The sequence below is a fragment of the Saccopteryx leptura genome, chromosome 6 (assembly GCF_036850995.1).
Source record: "Saccopteryx leptura isolate mSacLep1 chromosome 6, mSacLep1_pri_phased_curated, whole genome shotgun sequence".
NCBI lineage: Eukaryota > Metazoa > Chordata > Mammalia > Chiroptera > Emballonuridae > Saccopteryx > Saccopteryx leptura.
In genome coordinates, this window is record NC_089508.1 from 92,637,846 (window position 1) to 92,662,063 (window position 24,218).

The window sequence follows — 24,218 nt, forward strand, 5'->3', positions numbered from 1 at the left end:
CCAAGTGAACAAAATTAAATCAGCAGGTTGTCATGTGGATATCATGAACGTCCTGATGTGATATGATGAAAAGGGCACTTTACCTCTGTGGGATTCTTTTTAAAATTGTGGTATCAAATTGTTGTGCAACCATCACCTGTTTTTTTATCACCTCAAACAGAAACTCTATACCCATTAAGTAATAACTCTCCATTCTCTTCTTCACCTAGTCTTTGCTAACTTCTTAATTTTTCTTTATTTATTGATTTTAGAGAGCAGAGCAAGAGAGAGAAAGGATGAGGCATCAATTTTCTTCTCATATGTGCCTTGACTGGGCAAGCCCAGGATCTCGAACCAGCAACCTCAGCATTCCATGTTGATGCTTTATCCACTGCACCACCACAGGTCAGGCCCTGATGACTTCTTTTTTTGAGGGGATGGGGGAGACTGCTAACTTCTAATTTACTTTCTGTCTCTGTGAATTAGACTTTTTTAGATACTTCATAGAAGTCGAATCATACAATATTTGTTGTTTTGTGTCTGGCTTATTTCACTTAGCAAGCATCAGAACTTCATTCTTCTTTTTTTTTTGTATTTTTCCGAAGTGAGAAGCAGAGGGGAGGCAAACAGACAGACTCCCGCATGTGCCCAACCGGGATCCACCTGGCATGCCCACTATGGGGCGATGCTCTGCCCATATGGGGCGTTGCTCCGCTGAAATCGAAGCCATTCTAGTGCCTGAAGCAAACGAAGGTCATGGAGGCAGAACTTCATTCCTTTTTATGGCTGTATAATATTCCCTTATACATATATACCACAATGTTTATCCATTCATCTTGTTGGATATCCATTCAAATCCAAGTTGATGGACACTTGGACTGTTGCCACCTTTCAGCTATTGTGAGTAGTGTTGCATCAATGTTGTGAACATTGGTGTACAAGTATCTGTTTGTGTCCCTGTTTTGTTTTGTTTTAATAATCTTTTTAAGTAAGTTTATTTTATTTTATTTTATTTTTCTTTACAGGGACAGAGAGAGAGAGTCAGAGAGAGGGATAGATAGGGACAGACAGACAGGAACGAAGAGAGATGAGAAGCATCAATCATCAGTTTTTCGTTGCGACACCTTAGTTGTTCATTGATTGCTTTCTCATATGTGCCTTGACCGCGGGCCTTCATCAGACTGAGTAACCCCTTGCTTGAGCCAGCGACCTTGGGTCTAAGCTGGTGAGCATTTTTTATTTTGCTCAAGCCAGATGAGCCCACATTCAAGCTGGCGACCTCAGGGTGTTGAATCTGGGTCCTCGGCATCCCAGTCCAACGCTCTATCCACTGCGCCACCACCTGGTCAGGCTGAGTCCCTGTTTTTAATACTTTTGGATTTATACCTAGCAGTGGAATTTCTGGGTCTTATGGTAGGGTAGTTCTGTGTTTAACTTTCTGAAGAACCACCAAACTGTTATACATGAAAGGCACCACTGTACATTCCCACCAGCAATATATAAGGGTTCCAATATCCTCACATCTTCCCCAACACTTTAGTTTTCCTTTTAAAAAATTATAGCCGGCCTGACCTGTGGTAGCACAGTGTATAAAGCGTCGACCTGGAAATGCTGAGGTCACCGGTTCGAAACCCTGGGCTTGCCTGGTCAAGGCACATATGGGAGTTGATGCTTCCAGCTCCTCCCCCCTTCTCTCTCTCTGTCTCTCTCTCCTCTGTCTCTCTTTCTCCCTCTCTCTCTCCTCTCTAAAAATGAATAAATAAAAAAAACAACAACAAAAAACCCAAAAACAAAAACAATTAAAAAAAAATTATAGCCATTCTAATAGATGTAAAATAGTATCTCATTGTGGTTTGGATTTGTGTTCTCTAATGAGTAACCACATTGAGCATTTTTACATGGCCATCTGTATATATTCTCTGTAGAAATGTCTGTTCAAGTCTTTTGCCCATTTTTTTTTTCAATTTTCCGAAGCTGGAAACGGGGAGGCAGTCAGACAGACTCCCGCATGCGCCCGACCGGGATCCACCCGGCATGCCCACCAGGGGGTGATGCTCTGCCCCTCCGGGGCGTCGCTCTGTTGCGACCAGAGCCACTCTAGTGCCTAGGGCAGAGGCCACAGAGCCATCCCCAGCGCCCGGGCCATCTTTGCTCCAATGGAGCCTTGGCTGCGGGAGGGGAAGAGAGAGACAGAGAGGAAGGAGGGGGTGGGGGTGGAGAAGCAAATGGGCGCTTCTCCCATGTGCCCTGGCTGGGAATCGAACCCGGGTCCCCCGCATGCCAGGCCGACGCTCTACCGCTGAGCCAACCGGCCAGGGCCTTTTGCCCATTTTTTAACTGAGTTGTTTGTCTTTTTGTTGTTGAGTTATAGTTCTTTATATTTTGAAAATTAAACTCATTACTTTTATGATTTTCAAATATTTTTGTGGGCTGACTCTGCTCTTTTTTTTCTTTTTATTGACTTTTTGTTCTCTTTTTTATTTATTTTATTTTTATTTTTACAGAGACAGAGAGTCAGAGAGAGGGATAGATATGGACAGACAAACAGGAACAGAGAGAGATGAGAAGCATTAATCATTAGTTTTTCATTGCGACGCCTTAGTTGTTCATTGATTGCTTTCTTTTTTTTTTTTTTTTCTTTTTTCTGAAGCTGGAAACGGGGAGAGACAGTCAGACAGACTCCTGCATGCGCCCGACCAGGATCCACCCGGCACGCCCACCAGGGGCGACGCTCTGCCCACCAGGGGGCGATGCTCTGCCCCTCCGGGGCGTCGCTCTGCCGCGACCAGAGCCACCCTAGCGCCCGGGGCAGAGGCCAAGGAGCCATCCCCAGCGCCCGGGCCATCCTTGCTCCACTCGGCTGCGGGAGGGGAAGAGAGAGACAGAGAGGAAGGAGGGGGTGGGGGTGGAGAAGCAAATGGGCGCCTCTCCCATGTGCCCTGGCCGGGAATCGAACCCGGGTCCCCCGCACACCAGGCTGATGCTCCACCGCCGAGCCAACCGGCCAGGGCCCATTGATTGCTTTCTTATATGTGCCTTGACCGTGGGGCTACAGCAAACCAAGGTTTGCTCAAGCCAGAGACCTTGGGTCCAAGCTGGTGAGCTTTGCTCAAACCAGATGAGCCTATGCTCAAGCTGGTGATCTTGGGGTCTCGACCCTGGGTCCTCCGCATCCCAGTCTGATGCTCTATCCACTGTGCCACCACCTGGTCAGGCATTGACTTTTTGTTCTCTTGATAGTGTCCTTTGATGCACAAAGCTTTAAATTTTCTTTTCCTTTTTTCTTTTAAGTGAGAGGAGGGGAGATAGTGAGACAGACTCCCTTGTGTGCCCTGACCAGGATCCACTCAACAAACCCCATCTGGGGCTGATGCTCTAATCAGTCAAGCTATTTTTAGCACCTGAGGCTGACATTCGAACCAGTCGAGCCACTGCCTGAGGGAGGGAAAGGGGGAGAGAAGTGGGAGAGAGAGAGAGAGAGAAGCAGATGGTCCCTTTTTTTGTGTGCCTTGACCAGAATCGAACTCAGGACGTCCATACACCAGGCCAACGCTCTATCCACTGAACCACCAAATAGGGCCAGAATGGGTTTTTCAATTTCTGCAAAACCACCACTGGAATTTTGATAGGGATTACATTAAATCTGTAAATAACTTTGAATAGTATTGTCAACAATATTATAGTTTTCCATGTACAAGTGTTGAGCTCCTTTGTTAAATTTATTCCTAAGTATTTTATTCTTTTTGATGCTACTATAAATGGAATTGTTTTCTTATGAACAATTGTTTTCTTAAAATTTTTTAAAAGTTTTATTTATGGCCTGACCAGGCAGTGGCACAGTGGATAGAGCTGCAGACTGGGATGCAGAGGACCCAGGTTCAAAACCCCAAAGTCACTGGCTTGAGCATGGGCTCATCCGGCTTGAGCATGGGGTCTCTGGCTTGAGAGTGGGATCATAGACTGGCTTGAACCCTAAGGTCGCTGGCTTGAAGCCCAAGGTCGTGGTTTGAGCAAGGGGTCACTTGCTCTGCTATAGCCCCCTGGTCAAGGCACATATGAGAAAGCAGTCAATGAACAACTAAAGTGTAGCAGTGAAGAATTGATGCTTCTCATCTCCCTTCCTGTCTGTCCTTATCTGTCATTCTCTATGACTCTCTTCTGTCTCTGTAAAAAAAAAAAAATTATTTATGATTTGAGAGAGAGAGAGAAAAACATCTATCTGTTTCTGTATGTGCCCTGATCAGGGATTGAACTTGCAATCATTGCATGTTCGTTATTGGGACAATGGTCTAACCAACTGACATATCCAGCCAGGGCTGGACAAATGATGTTTTGAGAAAGGTAATTTAGTTTTAAAAATACCATCTTTTCAACGAACGATGAAAGAACAATTGAGTATCCATATGCAGAAAACAAAAACAAAACCATAAACATACATACATGAAAGAACTTCATATGTTACACCACATAGAAAAATTAACTCACCTGACTGGGTGGTGGCGCAGTGGATAGAGCATCAAACTGGGATGCAGACGACCCAGGTTCGAGACCCCGAGGTCGCCAGCTTGAGCGCGGGCTCATCTGGTTTGAACAAAGCTCACCAGCTTGGAACCAAGGTTGCTGGTTGAGCAAGGGGTTACTCGGTCTGCTTAAGGCCCACGGTCAAGGCACATATGAGAAAGCAATCAATGAACAACTAAGGTGTCGCAACGAAAAACTAATGATTGATGCTTCTCATCTCTCTTTGTTCCTGCCTGTCTGACCCTCTCTCTGACTCTCTCTGTAAAAGAAAGAAAAAAAGAAAGAAAGGAAGGAAGGAAGGAAGGAAGGAAGGAAGGAAGGAAGGAAGGAAGGAAGGAAGGAAGGAAGGAAGGAAGGAAAGAATTAAAAAAAAGAAAAATTAACTCAAAGTGGATTAAATTCCTACATATAAATTCAAAACTATAACTCTAGGTTTCTAGAATTTCTAGAAGAAAATAAGGGAAAACATCTGAGTCACCCAGTCAGGGCCCTACTTCTTGAAATTTGAAAATTTATTACAGAATCAAAGAAAAATGTTCACAGTTATCTGAACAAGCTATTAAACTACTACCACCTTTTCTAACTACATATTTTGGTGAGTCCAGATCTTCTTCACACACTTCAACCAAAACAGCATACTGCAACAGAGTCACACAGAAGTGGATGTGGGAATCCAGCTGATTTCTATTAAGTCAGATAGTCAGAAATTGTAAAACTCTAAGCAATGCCACTCCTCTTGCTAAATTGATTTTATTTTGGAAAATATAGTTATTTTTCATAGGTTATGTTAATATTTAATGGGATTATTACTGTTTTCAAATGAATTAATACATAAATATTTTCACTTTTTTTCAAGTTTAAAAAAATATTTACTAATTTTAGAGATGGGGAGGGAGAGAGCGAAACAGAAACATCAATCTGTTACTCTATGGGCCCTGATCAGGGATTGAACCCACAACCTCTGTGCTTCTGGAAGAAGCTCTAACTAACTGAGCTATTGTACTGGAGCAGGGCTAAATAAATATTTTTAATTTCTTAGTTTTAATTGCTAATATGGTAAATATTGACAGATATAGTCAACAAAAGCTCTTTGGGGAGGTCTTCAATAATTATTAAAATGTAAAGGAGTTCCAGGACCAAAAAGTTTGAGAACCACTATTTAGTGGTTTTCTCAGGAAAAAGCTCATATTCACATTTTGTAAGTGGCATTTATACCTGAATACAGTATATGAGGATATAAAATTCTTGGGTCATATTTTCTTTCTGAAATCTTAAAAAAGAAAAAAAATCTTGAAAATGCTGTTTTATTGTTTCTAGCATTAAATGCTGCTAAGAGAAGTCTGATGCCAATCTAATTTTCTTTTTCTTTTTCCACCTTGTAAGTGACTAGTACCTTTTGCCTGGATGCTCAAGGAGGTTTTTTTGTTTTTGACTATCCTGGTTGTTTTCTCCCATACATAATATGCCTTTTCAATATGTAGACTTACGACTAATTTTATTTCAGGAAAAATTTCTCAAAATTTTGTTTTAAGCATTTGTTCTGATACATCGCTCTGGTATTCCTTGGGGGAATAAATATGTATGTATGTGTGTTTGTAAAATCTCTTGGTTGTTTTCCATATCTATCACTTTCTCTGAAAACTTTTGTCTTTTTTTTATTCTTTCAGCCCTTAATTGTGTTTTTTCCTCATTTTTTACTCTGAAAAGTTTAAGTTTTTTTCCTGAGATTTCTTAGTTCTCATTTAATACCTGACTGTTCTCTCTCTCACTTTTTAAAAATTTATTCATTCTAGAGAGGAGAGAGAGAGAGAGAGAAAGAGAGAGAGAGAGAAGGAGGAGGAACAGAAACCATTAACTCCCATATGTGCCTTGACCAAGCAAGCCCAGAGTTTCCACCTCAGGACCTCAGTGCTCCAGGTTGATGCTTTATTCACGGTGCCACCACAGGTCAGGCCCAACTGTTCTCTATCTATATCATTTTTTTAGCTTTTATAATTTTGATTTATGCTGTTCTTTCAAAGTATCTATTATTTTCTTTATTTCATTAAAAAATATTATGCCTGACCAGGCAGTGGTACAGTGGATAGAGCGTTGGACTGGGATGCCGAGGACCCAGGTTCGAGACCCCCGAGGTCGCCAGCTTGAGCGTGGGCTCATCTGGTTTGAGCAAAAGCTCACCAGCTTGGACCCAAGGTCGCTGGCTTGAGCAAGGGGTTACTCAGTCTGCTGTAGCCACACGGTCAAGGCACATATGAGAAAGCAATCAATGAACAACTAAGGTGTCGCAATGGAAAACTAATGATTGATGCTCCTCATCTCTCTCCGTTCCTGTCTGTCCCTGTCTATCCCTCTCTCTGACTCTCTCTCTGTCCCTGTAAAAAAAAAGAAAAAAAAAAGAATCTTTAAAAAAATATATTAGGTTGAATGTTTCATCTGCTTTGTGACCACTTTCTAGTGTGTTACTGTCCTGGAACATCATGAGGTTTACTATACATTCACCTTGTTCTTACAGTAACAAGTATGGAATTAGGTTATATTCCTTATTTGTTCCTAATCTTTTTATTTATTTATTTATTTATTTATTTATATTTTTTTGTATTTTTCTGAAGCTAGAAACGGGGAGAGACAGACTCCCGCATGCGCCCGACAGGGATCCACCTGGCACGCCCACCAGGGGGTGATGCTCTGCCCCTCCGGGGCGTCGCTCTGCCCCGACCAGAGCCACTTTAGCGCCTGGGGCAGAGGCCAAGGAGCCATCCCCAGCGCCTGGGCCATCTTTGCTCCAATGGAGCCTCAGCTACGGGAGGGGAAGAGAGAGACAGAGAGGAAGGAGAGGGGGAGGGGTGGAGAAGCAGATGGGCGCTTCTCCTGTGTGCCCTGGCGGGGAATCGAACCCAGGACTTCTGCACACCAGGCCGACGCTCTACCACTGAGCCAACTGGCCAGGGACCCTAATCTTTTTTAAAAAGATTTTATTTATTGATTTTGAGAGAGAGACAGAGAAAGGCGGTAAGGGAGAAGGAAGCATCATCTCATAGTTGTTGCTTCTCTGTATGTGTCGATCAGGCAAACCCAAGGAAATTCGTGACCTCAGCGTTTGAGGTCGACAGTTGACCCACTGAGCCACCACAGACAGGTCAGGCTTGTTAATAGTCTTAAATGAGGAGTCTCCCGGGACAGGGAAGAAGCAGCCCTGCCTAGCGGACCACCGGGAGCCCCGCCCTCGTTCTCACTACGCCCCCGCCGTCACGCCCCACAGTAAGCACCCTGCCCTTAGCCCCGCCCACATCTCGCGCACGCCGTCGCGGGGCCACGCCCAGCCTCTTGCCCTTTCCTGGTGCGTGGTGCGGCGCCAGTGAGTTTTCCCGCCATTTGCAAGCCTTCGTGAGGAGAACTAAATGATTTCGGTGAGATCTGCCGTCTTTTGGGACGACTTCTTGGAAGGTAACTGTAAAAGAAATACTGGTAAATTTAAGACCCTGCCAGATCTCTATCACCCCTGGAAACTAGGCAAGTCTTGCCCTCACAAACCCTGTTTTCCTGCCCTTTATCTGGCCAACTCATTTGACTAAAATTGTTGTTGCTGCCTCTAAACACACCAAGGCATATGTAGTGAGGCCTTTTCAGTAGTTCTGTAGACTCACTTCCTGGTGGAAGTTAGTGTATAGTGAGCAACAAATTGAAACCTGAAGCTCATGGCTTTGTGTAGTTACCTTTGCATTGATTCAATGAGTTTTTATTGAGAATCTTACCTTAAATGACAAAAATTTAAAGTGTGGTGCAAACCAGTCATCATTCAATAAACTTCTTCATAAACTATTTTAAAACTTGTTTTCAAATAAAAGACTTCTGTGAGGAAAAAAATTACCTTCTTATTTGGTTATTTTTCCCAATTTAATTTCAAAGGAAGTCAAACTAGTACATATTTTATATATATATATACACACACAATTTTTTTTTTTTTTTTTTTTTACAGAGACAGAGAGTCAGAGAGAGAGGGACAGACAGACAGGAACGGGGAGAGATGAGAAGCACCAATCATTAGTTTTTCGTTGCAACACCTTAGTTGTTCATTGATTGCTTTCTCATATGTGCCTTGACCGTGGGTCTTCAGCAGACCGAGTAACCCCTTGCTCAAGCCAGCGACCTTGGGTCCAAGCTGGTGAGCTTTTGCTCAAATCAGATGAGCCCGCACTCAAGCTGGCGACCTCGGGGGTCTCGAACCTGGGTCCTCGGCATCCCAGTCCAACGCTCTTTCCACTGTGCCACTGCCTGGTCAGGCGCTATATATATATATTTTAAATAAGCATCATCTCCTCTAATCCTCATGATGGTCCTGTGAGCTCAGACCTACTAATGACCCCAATTTATAGATGAGGAATCTGAGGCTCAGGCTGCACAGCTTTGAGATTGCAGTGGCAGGACAGTGATTCAACCCCAGATTTGCTAAAAAATATTCAAGCCAGCGACCTTGGGCTCAAGCCAGCAACCATGGGGTCATGTCTATGATCCCGTGCTCAATCTGGTGAGTCCGCGCTCAACCCTGTGACCTCGAGGTTTTGAATCTGGGTCCTCTGCTTCCCAGTCTGATGCTCTATCCACTGTGCCACTGTGTAAAAAGTTTGGGGGCCCCTGCTCTAACCAATCAAGCTACTGGCTGTGGGAGAAGAAGAGGGAGAGAACAAGGAGAGGGAAAGAGAGAGAAGCAGATGGTTGTTTCTCTTGTTTGCCTGACCTGGAATGAAACCATGGACATCCATACTCTGGGCCCACGCTCTATCCACTTAGCCACTGGCCAGGGCCATCAGGTACATCTTTTAAAAAATGATGGGATTGGAAAAAATGTTAAATGATTTCAGAGCCCCTTCCAGATTTATGATTCTGAGTTTGTGTAGAGTATGAAGGAAGAAGTACAAGCCAAAAAAAAAGATTCACGAACCATGTTTCCCTTAGTTAAAATGTGTCCCAGGTGGCCAATATGTGATCTATATTTGGTCCACCCTTCCTGGTTCTGTCTCAAATATCACAGGAAATTATTAGGAAAGAAACAAATGGTTCTTTTGTTTTATTAAAATATTAATAATGGGCCTGATCAGGCAGTGGTGCAATGGATAGAGCGTAAGACTGGGACACGGAAAATCCAGGTTCAAAACCCCGAGGTCACCGGCTTGAGTGCGGGCTCATCTGGTTTGAGCAAGGCTCACCAGCTTGGGCCCAAGGTTGCTGGCTTGAGCAAGGGGTCCCTCAGTCTGCTGTAGCCCCCCACTCAAGGCACATATGGGAAGGCGATCAATGAACAACTGGGGTGCTGCAATGAAGAGCTGATGCTTCTCATCTCTCTCCCTTCCTGTCTGTCTGGCCCTATCTGTTCCTCTCTGTCTCTGTAAAAAAAAAAAAAAAATCAATTATGGCCCTGGCCAGATAGCTTCGTTGGTTAGAGCATCATCTGGAAGCACAGAAGTTGTGGGTTCCGTCCCGGTCAGGGCACATACAGGAACAAATATTCCTGCCTCTTCCTGCTCTCTCTCTTCCCTTCTCTAAAATCAATAAAATAAACATTTAAACAAATTAATTATGAATTAATCCAGAAAACTTGGGAAACAAACAAAAAAATATAAAGGTAACACACAGAAATACACACACTCATAATCACACCATTCAAAAAAAATTTTTGTTCTGTTACTTTTCTAAATATGAATATTTTTTTAAAAAGGTGAAACATAGTCTGCAGTCTGCTTTTTTTACTTCAGAGCTATATGTAACTTCCATACAACCAGTTGGAATACCCACAGTAATATGCCCACATACCAATAAGATAGGACATAAGCAAACATTGTTAAATTATAGCTTTTGGAAAAGCTATAATTCTATTATGTCAGAGGTTATTCTTATCCTCTCTCTCTTTTTTTTTATCTGCTCCAGAATGGATTGGTTTCACTGCAACCGGTGTTTCCGAAAAGATGGGGCCCACTTTTTTGTCACCAACTGTGGCCATATTTTCTGTAAGAAGTGTGTGACTCCGGGTGAGTAACTTAACTGTTACAGATTCAGGCAAAAATGTTTTAACCTGGAAATAATGATTAGCCATTTCTTTGTAACTTGGGATAAAAATCGCTTAGTAGGCGAAAGGTGGTGCAGTTACAGTGGGAAACTGTTGATTGTGGAAATTTGAGGAATCTAAATTAAGAATGATTTAGCGAATGGAATACCCATTACTTGACCACCAAAAGACTTCAAAGTGTTTTAAAGCCTGTGCAAATGAGAAAGCCACAAGATTAACAGACTAATTAGAGAAAAGATAAAAAACAACAAGAAAGAATAGGGGACAGTTTAGTTGATAACAAGAGCCATTTCTAATTGGAAGTGGTCTAGATTGTGGAATCAATTTGATTAGAAATGATGATAATGGTGATGGTGATGGTGGTAGTGGTGATACTTTTGCTATTTAAAAAGTATTTTTAGCCTGACCAGGCTGTGGTGCAGTGGATAGAGCAATGGACTGGGATGCAGAGGACCCAGGTTCGAGACCCTGAGGTCACTGGCTTGAGTGTGGGATCATAGACATGACTCCATGGTCAGTGGCTTGAGCCCAAAGGTTGCTGGCTTGAAGCCCAAGTTCACTGGCTGAGCAAGGGGTCACTCGCTCTGCTGTAGCCCTCTGGTCAAGGCACATTTGAAAAAGCAATCAATGAACAACTAAGATGCTGCAACAAAGAATTGATGCTTTTCATTTTGCTCCTTTCCTGCCTCTCTGTCCCTATTTGTCCCTTTTTCTTACTCTCTCTCTGTCTTGGTCAAAAAGAAAAAAAGTATTTTCATGCCCTGGCTGGTTTGTGCAGTGGATAGAGCCTTGGTCCAGCATGTGAATGTCCCAGGTTCAATCCCCGGTCAGGGCACACATGAGAAGCAACCATCTCCCCCCCTTCTCTTTCTCTCTTCCCCTCTTGCAGCCAGTGCTCTGGTCTGAACATTGGCCCAAGATAGGGGTTCCTGGGTGGATCCAGGTCAGGGAGCATGTGGGAGTCTGTCTATCTCCCTTCCTCACACTTAAATAAATAAATAAATAAAAAGCCTTTTCACATGTACCAATTTTATGTATTCTCACCACAATCCCAGGAAGTAATTGGGTTTTTTTGTTTGTTTTTGTGTTCTTTTGTTTTTTTTTTACAGGGACAGAGAGAGAATCAGAGAGAGGGATAGATAGGGACAGATAGACAGGAACGGAGAGAGATGAGAAGCATCAATCATCAGTTTTTCGTTTCGACACCTTAGTTCAGGGGTCCCCAAACTTTTTACACAGGGGGCCAGTTCACTGTCCCTCAGACCTTTGGAGGGCCGGACTATAAAAAAAACTGAACAAATCCCTATGCACACTGCACATATCTTATTTTAAAGTAAAAAAACAAAATGGGAACAAATACAATATTTAAAATAAAGAACAAGTAAATTTAAATCAACACACTGACCAGTATTTCAATGGGAGCTATGCTCCTCTCACTGACCACCAATGAAAGAGGTGCCCCTTCCGGAAGTGCGGCGGGGGCTGGATAAATGGCCTCAGGGGGCTGCATGCGGCCTGTAGTTTGGGGACCCCACCTTAGTTGTTCATTGATTGCTTTCTCATATGTGCCTTGACTGTGGGCCTTCAGCAGACTGAGTAACCCCTTGCTGGAGCCAGCGACCTTGGGTCCAAGCTGGTGAGCTTTTGCTCAAACCAGATAAGCCCGTGCTCAAACTGGTGACTTCGGGGTCTTGAACCTGGGTCTTCTGCATCCCAGTCCGACACTCTATCCACTGCGCCATCGCCTGGTCAGGCGGAAGTAATTGTTAATAGACCCACTTTACAAATGAGGAACTGGTTCAGGTAGGATAAGTTATTTGACCAAGTTCTTACAGATACTAAGTTTTAGAAATGAATCTCAAATTTAATGTAGTTTTTTTAAATGCTAAATGCTTACAAGGTATGGAAGTAGCCCAGAAGAAGGACTCAGGATAGGGTACTTTGAACAGTAAAGATTTTATAAAAGAGTTGTTGCCTCAATAGAGTTTTGAATAATAAACTGGAGTTTGCCAAGTGGATAGGCAGGGAAAAGCATTCCAGTTTGAGAGAACATGTATAAAAGCATTCTACATCATAAAACCATAGTGCAAGAGACTACACATGGTTGAGATTTGTAGACCATAAAAAATAAGGTGGGATTGGTGATACCTGAGGCTAGATGAATAGGCAGTGACTAGATAATGGACGGTTCTGTATTTCAGGCTAAAGAACCTGAACTTTATCCTGTGGGATGGAGAGCTGTGGAAATTTGTTTGTTTTGTGTTTTTCTTAAATAGAAGAATGATTTGCAATTGCTACCTCACTCTAACAATAATATGAAGGGAAGGCTTGGAAAAACCTTTAATCCCCAAGGAAAGAAGAGTCAGAATAGGTAGCCTCTGGAGAATCTTTTTTCTCTCTCTATATCAGTGATTTTTAGCCAGTGTTCCACAGCACACTGATGTGCCACAAGAATTTTTAAAACCTGAAATACCTGACTAGTCAGTGGCACTGATCTTTTTTCCCTTGGATAGTCAAATAAAAAAAATGACAACAGGCCCTGGCCGGTTGGCTCAGCGGTAGAGCGTCAACCTGGCGTGCGGGGGGACCCGGGTTTGATTCCCGGCCAGGGCACACAGGAGAAGCGCCCATTTGCTTCTCCACACACACCCCCTCCTTCCTCTCTGTCTCTCTCTTCCCCTCCCGCAGCCAAGGCTCCATTGGAGCAAAGATGGCACGGGCGCTGGGGATGGCTCCTTGGCCTCTGCCCCAGGCACTAGAGTGGCTCTGGTCGCGGCAGAGTGATGCCCCGGAGGGGCAGAGCATCGCCCCCTGATGGGCAGAGCTTCGCCCCTGGTGGGCGTGCCGGGTGGATCCCGGTCGGGCGCATGCGGGAGTCTGTCTGACTGTCTCTCCCTGTTTCCAGCTTCAGAAAAATACAAAAAAAAAAAAAAAAAAAAAAAAATGACAACAGTCAACACAATAGCCATCTGGTGTGAATGAATCAAAATTAAACCTATATATTATTTGTCAGATTGGCAAAAAGCATATTGTGCCACAGAATTTTAGTTTTTAATGTGCCATGAGATGAAAAAGGTTGAAAATCACTGCTCCATATCAATCTCATGACCCTTTTAAATCATCTGCTAATGTAACAAAGCTGTTGACTATGGTAATAGCAGATCACTTTGGAGCGGTTTGTCTCAGTGAAATATTTGCCATGTGATGTTTTCTACTGACATGACATTTATCTTAATAACAGGCACTACTACTAAATTTTCAACTTACAAGAGAAGATTAGGAATTTTATTTTTCTCAACTTTCAGAATGAGTTAATTTGAGATTAAGAGTAGGAGAGCTTCAAAACAAGATTCAGGAATATTAGCAAAGTGAAAACAGGGCAGGATTGATTGAAGAATTTCTTTTTTTTTTTCTTTTTTCTTTTTTCTGAAGCTGGAAACGGGGAGAGACAGTCAGACAGACTCCCGCATGCGCCCGACCGGGATCCACCCGGCACGCCCACCAGGGGGCGATGCTCTGCCCACCAGGGGGCGATGCTCTGCCCATCCTGGGTGTCGCCATATTGCGACCAGAGCCACTCTAGCGCCTGAGGCAGAGGCCACAGAGCCATCCCCAGCGCCCGTGCCATCTTTGCTCCAATGGAGCCTCGGCTGCGGGAGGGGAAGAGAGACAGAGAGGAAAGCGCGGCGGAGGGGTGGAGAAGCAAATAGGCGCTTCTCCTGTGTGCCCTGGCCGGGAATCGAACCCGGGTCCTCCGCATGCTAGGCCGACGCTCTACCGCTGAGCCAACCGGCCAGGGCAAGAATTTCTTAACAGTATCTAATGTGTGCCTACTGTCGGGTAGGTGGGACAATAAAGAGTAACTTTATTATTGAGATCATTGAGTACTCATGTACTCTTCCCAGTACTTTGGTCATTGTACTCCAGTACTGCTTCTGGCCTGTTAGGATATCCCTCACCCACATAAGAAAATTGGGAATTGTTAAAGAGGAAAATGGGTTGAGGTACAGTGTGAAAGTCTTACTTGTCATCAACATACAAGTTTGGAAATACTGATTTAGAGAACAGAATTCAAGTTGATATCCTTTTATAGCAAATGGTATTCTAAATTTTTTTCTTCTCTTGCTAGCCTACTAGACTGTTACTATTGTACTTTAGGAAAAATCTTACTTTCTGTCCATGAAAACCCAACACTTTTTCCCCTCTCCCCTCTAGAAAAATGTTCTGTTTGTGGAGCTGCCTGCAAGCATCTGGTTCTTTCTGATAATGTAAGTTTTTCTTCCCCTCCCATAAACCATTTTATCCCATTTCTGCCCTGTAGGAAGTATACAAAGAGTATAGTTGATGAATGACTAAGCACTGAGATTAGAAGGATGAATGGAAGGAAGGGAGGCAGGGAGGGAGGGAGGAAGGAAAGGAAGGAAGGAAGGAAAGAAAAGAAGGAATGAAATAAGGGAAGGAGGGAGGAAGGAAAGGAAGGGAGGGAGGGAGGGAAGGGAGGGAGGGAGGGAGGAAAGGAAGAAAGGAAGGAAGGAAAGAAGGAAGGAAGGGAGGGAGGGAGGAAGGGAGGAAGGAAAGATGGAAGGAAAGAAAGATGGAAGAAAAGAAAGATGGAAGGAAGGAAGGAAGGAAGGAAGGAAGGATGGAAGGAAAGAAAGATGGAAGGAAGGAAGGAAGGAAAGGCAGGCAGGCAAACTGGCTGATAGCAATTATAAAACAAATAGGGTAAACAACAGGAGAATTATTTGTGGCTGCTGATACAAAAGCATGGGGCAACGGTAATTAGGACATAGTACAGTCTATATCTCCTAGAGCAGTGGTGATTGCCCTCTCACTTAGTACAGGGAAATTTACCAGTGCTTTAGGAAGGGTGGTATGTCCTTTGCCGTGTTTACCAGTATTTTATTTCATTCCATTGTGGATCTGTTCAGTGTTTGTATTACTCTCTTTATAGCTGAAACCTCAGGAGAAGATGTACTTCAAAAACCCTGTGGAGACAGCTTTGCAGCATTTTAGTCACATCTCTCAGGTATGAGTAACAAAAGTGAAAAAACCGATTCTTCAGGCAAATTCTAATTGAATCTTATTTCTTTATCAAAGTTTCTTTTAGGCTGTGTTTGTACACAATGGAGAGAAATTGGCTGCTCTGTTTGCTTTCTTCACTTATTGTATAAAGCTCAACAGTTAATATTTTACTGACCCAGAATCAGTGAAAGGTTATAAAAACCACTATGTGACTGATATCTAGCCTTGTACTTCCTAGTTCTATTAAGTAATTTTTAAATTTTTATTTATTTATTTTTATGACAGAGACAGAGAGAAACAGAGAGGAGGAAAGATAGGGACAGACAGACAGGAAGGGAAAGAAATGAGAAGCATCAAAATTCTTTGTTGCAGAGCCTGACCTGTGGTGGCCCAGTGGATCAAGTGTTGACCTGGAACACTTAGGTCGCCGGTTCAAAACCCTGAGCTTGCCCGGTCAAGGCACATATGGGAGTTGATGCTTCCTGCTCCTCCCCTCTTCTCTCTCTTTCTCTCTCTCTCTCTCTCTCTTTATCTCTTCTCTAAAATGAATAAATAAATAAAAATAATTTTAAAAATTCTTTGTTGCAGCATCTTAGTTCATTGATTGCTTGCTTCTATGTGCCTTGACAGGGAGGCTACAGCAGAATAAGTGATCCCTTGCTCAAGCCAGTGACCTTGGGCTCAAGCCAGCAACCTTGGGCTTCAAACCAGCAACCTTTGGGCCCAATTAGTGACCTTGGGGCCATGTCTATGATCCCTGTGCTCAAGCTGGTGAGCTTGCTCTCAAGGCGGAGACCTTGGGGTTTCAAACCTGGGTCCTCTGCATCCTGGTCTGATGCTCTATCCACTCTGCCACCGCCTGGCCAGGCTTAAGTAATTTTTACGAATAAAGAAGGAGCTCTGACTAGAGCATTGTCTGTTGGTTAGAGCATTGCCCCAAAGCACAGAGGTTGCCAGTTCAATCCCTGGTCAGGGCACATACAGGAACAGATCAATGTTCCTGTCTCTCTTTCTCTCCCTCTGTCCTTCTCCCTCCCTTTCTCTAAAATCAATTTCAAAAAATTTTTAAAAAGAAAAGAAAAACAATAAAGAAGATTGTAGAGAGCTTTATCATCGTTTTGTGCAGATTAGTTTTTTGTTTTTTTTTTTTTTAGCAAGAGAAAGAGAGAGAGGGACAAATGGACACAGATAGGGAAAGAGATGAGAAGCATGGACTCATGGTTGCAGCACCTTAGTTGTTCATTGATTGCTTTCTCATATGTGCCTTGACTGGGGGGCTCTGGCTAAGCCAGTGACCCTTTTACTCAAGCCAACGACTTTGGGCTCAAGCCAGCAACTTTTTTTTTTTTGACAGTCAGAGAGAGGGATACACATAGACAGACAGATAGGAATGGAGAGATGAGAAGCATCAATCATTAGTTTTTCGTTGCGCCATGCAACACCTTAGTTGTTCATTGATTGCTTTCTCATATGTGCCTTGACCGCGGGCCTTCAGCAGACCAGGTAACCCCTTGCTTGAGCCAGCGACCTTGGGTCCAAGCTGGTGAGCTTTTGCTCAAACCAGATGAGCCTGCACTCAAGCTGGTAACCTCTTGCTCGAGCTAGCGACCTTGGGTCCAAGCTGGTGAGCTTTTGCTCAAACCTGATGAGCCCGCACTCAAGCTGGCGACCTTGGGGTCTCGAACCTGGGTCTTCAGCATCCTAGTCCGACGCCCTATCCACTGCGCCACCACCTGGTCAGGTTCAAGCCAGCAACTTTTGGGCTCAAGCCAGCAACACGAGGTCATGTCTATGATCCCACACTCAAGTCAGCAATCCTGAACTCAAGCTAGTGAGCCATGTTCAAGCCAGAAGAGCCCACACTTAAGTCGGCTACCTTGTGGTTTCGAACCTGGGTCCTCTGTGTCCTAGGCTGATAGTATATCCACTGTGCCACTGCCTGGGAGATTAATCTTTTAAAAATTCACTTAAATATATAGGCCTGACTTGGCAGACAATGGATTTAGTGGTGGTTTCAAAACCTTTTTCCTGTAGACCTAAGTTCAAGGAAGGACTTCTTGTTTCCCTTTCTTTTCAATAAATTTTCTTAGTAATGCATATATATTTAATTATTTATTTAGTGTTCATAATTGGTTGCCTGCATTTTAGAAAAATATTTTTCTTTTCCTGATGCATTATATGTTGGTATACCATTTGACTTGGTCAGGAGCAATAGGAGTGTGGAATATACATAAGAGAAGGCAAGATGTTTGACAGTTCCCAAATTATAAAGGCTTTGGTTTTTCTCTTCCACTCTCAGTTCTCCACTGAGATTACTTCATAGTCTCACAGGATTCCTATTTTGGCATGTTTCTTGAGATTTCTTTTATCACTGTACTTCTTTTACTTCACATTCTTAGGAAAGTATCCTTTTCCTGAACGTGAAGAGTAAGTAGCCTTAGTCATTTTCTGGCTGCAGATAGATTTCATTTTTCTTTGCTTTCACTATTCATTCCTAACTCTCCACATAAAAGAGAGGGAATTGAGCTTTTGGCTGCATCCTGCTTTTAACTGCTTGGGTGAAATATCATATTTTAGATACTATTTAACAGTATGGGGAGATAAAATTAAGCTGAGGCTGAAGGAGAAATGTAAACAAGGTCACATGAACAAGAGAAAGAGCAAACCTTTGGTTAATAACTAAGCCCAGGATTAGTTAATGATTAATGGAGAAATTATATGTAGTCTGAATCTTAACCTACCTACCTACCTAATCATGGGACCAATTACACATGGTCAAATAATCAAGATAAAATCAACGGAAAGGGTCAGTTAATCATCACTTTAGTAAAGGGCTAGTTTGGTAAAGTCAGCAATGTCTGAAAATGTGTTTTCCTAATCTGTGAAGTTGAATAACTGGTCCAGGTAATATCTAGATTGCCTCATTCAGGCTTCTGCTCCAATTTTCCTTTTTTGGTCAAACCTTTACTGACTCTCATATCTCAAATAATAGCCCCAACACGCTCTACTTCTTAACCTGCTTTATTTTTTTATCATAGCCCTTATCTTTAACATTACATATTTGTTTATTGTCTGAATCCAGCACTGAAATGTAGTAAGCTCCATGAAGGCAGAGATTTGGTTGGTTTTGTTTATTGTTATACAACCAGCTCTTTGGATAGTTCTTAATATGTAATGGACACTCAAAAAATTGTTGAGCCCTGGCCAGTTGGCTCAGCGGTAGAACGTCGGCCTGGCGTGCGGGGGACCCGGGTTTGATTCCCGGCCAGGGCACATAGGAGAAGTGCCCATTTGCTTCTCCACCCCCCCCCCCCCTTCCTCTCTGTCTCTCTCTTCCCCTCCCGCAGCCAAGGCTCCATTGGAGCAAAGATGGCCCGGGCGCTGGGGATGGCTCCTTGGCCTCTGCCCCAGGTGCTGGAGTGGCTCTGGTCGCGGCAGAGCGACGCCCCGGAGGGGCAGAGCATCGCCCCCTGGTGGGCAGAGCATCGCCCCTGGTGGGCATGCCGGGTGGATCCCAGTCGGGCGCATGCGGGAGTCTGTCTGACTGTTTCTCCCTGTTTCCAGCTTCGGAAAAATACAAAAAAAAAAAAAAATTGTTGAATGAATGAATGTTGATCTAAATATCCATTTGTGTTTTAATCACCCCCAATCTCTGTAATGACTTGTTGAAGGCATTTTTCTGCTATCCTAATCTACAACCAGTCGTTGCTCAAGCTGCACACTTCCAGGCCCTGACCAGTTGGCTCAGTGGTAGAGCGTGGGCCCACCATGTGGACGTCCTGAGTTTTATTCCCGGTCAGGGTATACAGGAGAAACCCCCCTGCAGCCATGACTCGATTGGAGAGAGTTGGTCCTGAGCACTGAGGATGGCTCCATGGCCTCTGCCTCAGGTGCTAAGAAGAGCTCAGTTGCTGAGCAATGGAGCATCACACCCTAGTGAGCTTGCCAGGTGGATCCCGGTTTGGGCACATGCGGGAGTCTGTCTTTCTGCCTCTCCTCCCCCCACTGAATTTAAAAAAAAAAGCTGCACATTTCCAATTCTTTAGTCACCTCTAGATAAAACTATCTAACTATATTTGGGGATTGGAGAGCCCTGTATGGACCTGTTAGCTTTCTTCTATTCCAAGGTCATAGACTATGTACACTGTTAGCCACAACTAGCCATCTTTCAAATGCATGCCAATTATTTTTTCTTCTTTGGTAAAGCCTTCTCTGATTCCTGTAGGCGAATTTATGCTCTGTCCTTTGCACGCCTATCCCACCTTGCTCTTAACTCTGCAAAAGGTGTTTTATTTCTTCATATGTCTGCTTCTCTCACTGAACTGAAGCTTTTGAAAGGCAGGTATCATATTTGTATTGCCCAATGCCTAATTAGGTACCTGGAAAAAATTAGGTACATAAGAAATATTTGTAGCTTGACTGGTGGTGGCGCAGTGGATAGAGCATCCACTCGGGACACTGAGGTCCCAGGTTTGAAACCCCAAGGCTGCCAGCTTGAGCGTGGGCTCATCCAGCTTGAGTGCATGATCACTGACATGATCTGATGGTCCCTGGCTTAAGCCCAAAGGTCACTGGCTTGTAGTCCAAGGTCGCTGGCTTGAGTCCAAAGATCTCAGGCTTGAGCAAGGGGTCACTGGCTTGGCCTGAGCCCCTTGGTCAGGGCACGAATGAGAAGCAACCAGTGAACAACTGGGGTGATGCAACTACAAGCTGATGTTTCTCATCTCTTCTTGCCCCCACCTCTCTTACTAAAAAAAAATGTTTGTTAAGCAAATGACTGCACATATAAGGCTGGAAAAGTGGGAAAGAGGAATAATTCAAGGTAAGGTCAGAGAGAGAGGCTTGATAATATTGGAACTTGTAGGCCATGGTAAGAAATTTAGATTTTCCTTTAAGTGCAGTGGGACACCATTGTAGGGTTTTTAAGCAAGGAAATGGCATTATCTAATATATAATTTTCAAAGAGAATCTGGCTGCTGAATGAAAAATGGACCTTAGAGAAGTTAAGAGTAGAAGTAGGAAGACCAGTTATGAGGCTATGGGAGAAATCTAACCAAGACGACTTGGGCCAAACTCGTGACAATAGAAATGGAGAGGAGTAGTTAATAAGAGATATCCTTTCTAGGAAGAACTAGTAGAACTGCTGTTGATTTGGATGTGGAAGATGAAAAAAAAAGGAAGAATCAAACAAGACATCTGGGTTTTTCTTGAACAGCTAATTGGGATGATTTTACCCTTTACCAAGACTAAGAAGACTATTTTGAGGGGAAAATACCATTTTGGACATATTAAGTTGTAGATGTTTGTTAGAAAGCCAAGAGGATTACCAGAGATAGGTAGGAAGGAGGGGAGCAAAGAGGGACAAATATATAGCGCACATAGGTGGGATATAAAACTGAGACTCATGGACATAGATAAATGTGAAATGGTTATGTGGAGGAGGGGGTGGGAATGGAAGTAAAGACAGACAAATATATGGTGAAAGAAAATTATTTGACTTTGGGTAATGGGCACACAATACAATCAGCAGTTCAAATGCTATAGAGATGCTGAAGGCTATGTACTCTTATTGATCAAGACCACCCCATTAAATTAAATTTCAAAATAAAAAGGGGGGGAAGAAAGCTAGAAGGAGAAGTCACAAAGGCAGATAAATTTACCATTCAAGGCACATATGAGAAAGCAATCAATGAACAACTAAGGTGCCCCAATGAAGAATTGATGCTTCACATTTTTCTCCCTTCCTATCTGTCTCTCTCTCTCTCTCTCTCTCTCTCTCTCACACACACACACACACACACACACACACATAAAAAAAAGAGAGGTGAATGGGACTATATCAAACTAAAAAGCTTCTGCACAGCTAAAGACAATAAGAACAGAATAAAAAGACAGACTATACAATGGGAGAACATATTTGACAATACGTCTGATAAGGGGTTAATAACCAAAATTTATAAAGAACTTTTAAATCTCAACACCAGGAAGACAAACAATCCAATCAAAAAATGGGAAAAAGAAATGAATAGACACTTCTCCAAAGAGGACATACAGATGGCCAATAGGCATATGAAAAAATGCTCAACATCACTAATCATTAGAGAAATGCAAATTAAAACCACAATGAGATATCACTTCACACCAGCCAGAATGGCGCTCATCAACAAAACAACACAGAATAAGTGCTGGCGAGGATGTGGAGAAAAGGGAACCCTCCTGCACTGCTGGTGGGAATGCAGACTGGTGCAGCCACTGTGGAACAGTATGGAGATTCCTCAAAAAACTGAAAATCGAACTGCCTTTTGACCCAGCTATCCCACTTTTAGGAATATACCCCAAGAACACCATAGAACGGCTCCAAAAGGAGAAATGCACCCCCATGTTTGTGGCAGCATTGTTCACAATAGTGAAGATCCGGAAACAGCCCAAGTGTCCATCAGAGGACGAGTGGATTAAAAAGCTTTGGTACATATATACTATGGAATACTACTCAGCCATAAGAAATGATGACATCGGATCATTTACAATAACATGGATGGACCTTGATAACATTATACGGAGTGAAATAAGTAAATCAGAAAAAACTAAGAACTATATGAATCCGTACATAGATGGGACATAAAAATGAGACTCAGAGACATGAACAAGAATGTGATGGCAACAGGGGTGGGGGGTGGGAGGAGGAGAGATGGGGTGAGGAAGGAGAGAGGGGGTGGGGGAGGGGAGGGGCACAAAGAAAACCAGATAGAAGGTGACAGAAGACAATTTGACTTTGGAGGAGGGGTATACAGCACAATCAAATGTCAAAATAATCTGGAGATGTTTTCTCTCAACATATGTACCCTGATTTATCAATGTCACTGCATTAAATTTAATAAAAAAAATATATATATATTTAAAAAAAGAGAAGTGAAAACAAGGAGAGTATGGTGTCACAGAAACTAAGGAAGGGAAGTGTTTTGAGAAGGAAGAAATAACCAGCTGGGTCAAATACAATTGAGAGATGAAGATGAGGACAAAGAAACATTGACTAGATTTGGCAACCTGAGAAATGGTGGTGGCCCTCACAAGAGCATGTTGAGTAGAGTCTTGAGAAAGAGACTGCATTGGAGTGCAGTGATAGGTATGTGTTTATACCCAGTCTATTTCACTTCCCAAACCTCTCCTCAATCCTCTGCAGTCTGACTTCAGATTATCTTATTGAAATTGTTCTTGCAAGACATAAACAACCCCTCCTTCTTATCAATTCCAATGGAATCTTTTTTGTAGTTGTTCTTACTGCTTTTGACTTCTCAGCAACATTTTTTTTTTTTTTTTTTCTGAAGCTGGAAACGGGGAGAGACAGTCAGACAGACTCCCGCATGCGCCCGACCAGGATCCACCCGGCACGCCCACTAGGGGCGAAGCTCTGCCCCTCCGGGGCGTTGCTCTGCCGCGACCAGAGCCACTCTAGCGCCTGGGGCAGAGGCCAAGGAGCCATCCCCAGCGCCCGGGCCATCTTTGCTCCAATGGAGCCTCGGCTGCGGGAGGGGAAGAGAGAGACAGAGAGGAAGGAGAGGGGTGGGGGTGGAGAAGCAAATGGGCGTTTCTCCTATGTGCCCTGGCCGGGAATTGAACCCCGGGTCCCCCGCACGCCAGGCCGACGCTCTACTGCTGAGCCAACCGGCCAGGGCCTCTCAGCAACATTTGAGGCCCGTTCTCAACTCCTTAAAATATTCTTTCTTTGGCTACTATCACTGACTTTTGTTTTCTTTTTGTGTTCCTTTTCCTCTATCTCTTAAGTAGTTATATTTCTCAGATCTACTGCCATGCTTAAGTTATCATCAACATGTGGATACTTCCAAATTTATAAACTCCAGTAAAAATTGTACCTTAAATGTCACCTCAGAGGAGCCTTTGCTGATCACTGTATCTAAATTAGGTCTCCTCCTTTACTCTCTGCAATAGCAATCTTTTTGTTTCCTTAATAATGTAGCAGGAATTAGCCGCAAATGGAGGATAATAGACACCCAGACAACTTGATGGAGGAAGAAGGATTTATTAGTAGCCAGCAGAACACATGCAATTAGTAGCACTAAAAGCATGAGCTCCCCAAAGTTAGTTTTTCTGAGTCTAATATACCTTTACAGCTTTAGTTTTCACGTGACAGATGCCTGATTTCTTTGACTTCTTTGTCTGCCACCCTACATGACTTTTGTGTCTCCAGGAGGGGAGAGGGTAAGAGAGGAGGTTTTGACCGTCTGTCCTTGACTATTCACATAATCCATTCTTCTTGCTGGTGCTGCAAATTTATTCCATGGAACTGATAACAAGGACCACAGCTGTGGTTTGTTACTTTTCAAACTTTCTCAGCCTTTCCTCCCTCAATCTGAAATGCTGAGGTCACTGGCTCGAGCATAAGATCACAGACATTGCAGGCCCCACTCTCCTGCATTTTTCTGGTTTCTCCTCTTTCAATAACATTTGGATAATATAATTTTTTTGGTATTCTTTATTATATGCTCCATAGAGGCAGGGACTTTGTTTTGTTCATTGTTGTATCCCCTGCAATGATTTGTTTTGCTACATAGGAGGCACTCAGTAGAACTTTATTTAATGAATGAGAGATAGCTCGCGCTCTCACTCACTTCTG

General features: G+C 43.3%; 1 protein-coding gene across 1 annotated transcript in view; it reads left to right on the forward strand.

The window, feature by feature from the left end:
* The first annotated feature begins 279 nt into the window (after nucleotides 1-279).
* Nucleotides 280-24,218, forward strand: part of RNF212B (ring finger protein 212B) — a 45,934-nt gene continuing 21,995 nt past the window's right edge. Inside the window, exons 1-4 of the mRNA XM_066342179.1 lie at nucleotides 280-384; nucleotides 10,423-10,523; nucleotides 14,777-14,829; nucleotides 15,516-15,590. Of these exons, the coding sequence (XP_066198276.1) occupies nucleotides 353-384; nucleotides 10,423-10,523; nucleotides 14,777-14,829; nucleotides 15,516-15,590 (261 nt within the window). The 5' untranslated portion in view covers nucleotides 280-352. The remainder of the gene's footprint in view (nucleotides 385-10,422; nucleotides 10,524-14,776; nucleotides 14,830-15,515; nucleotides 15,591-24,218) is intronic.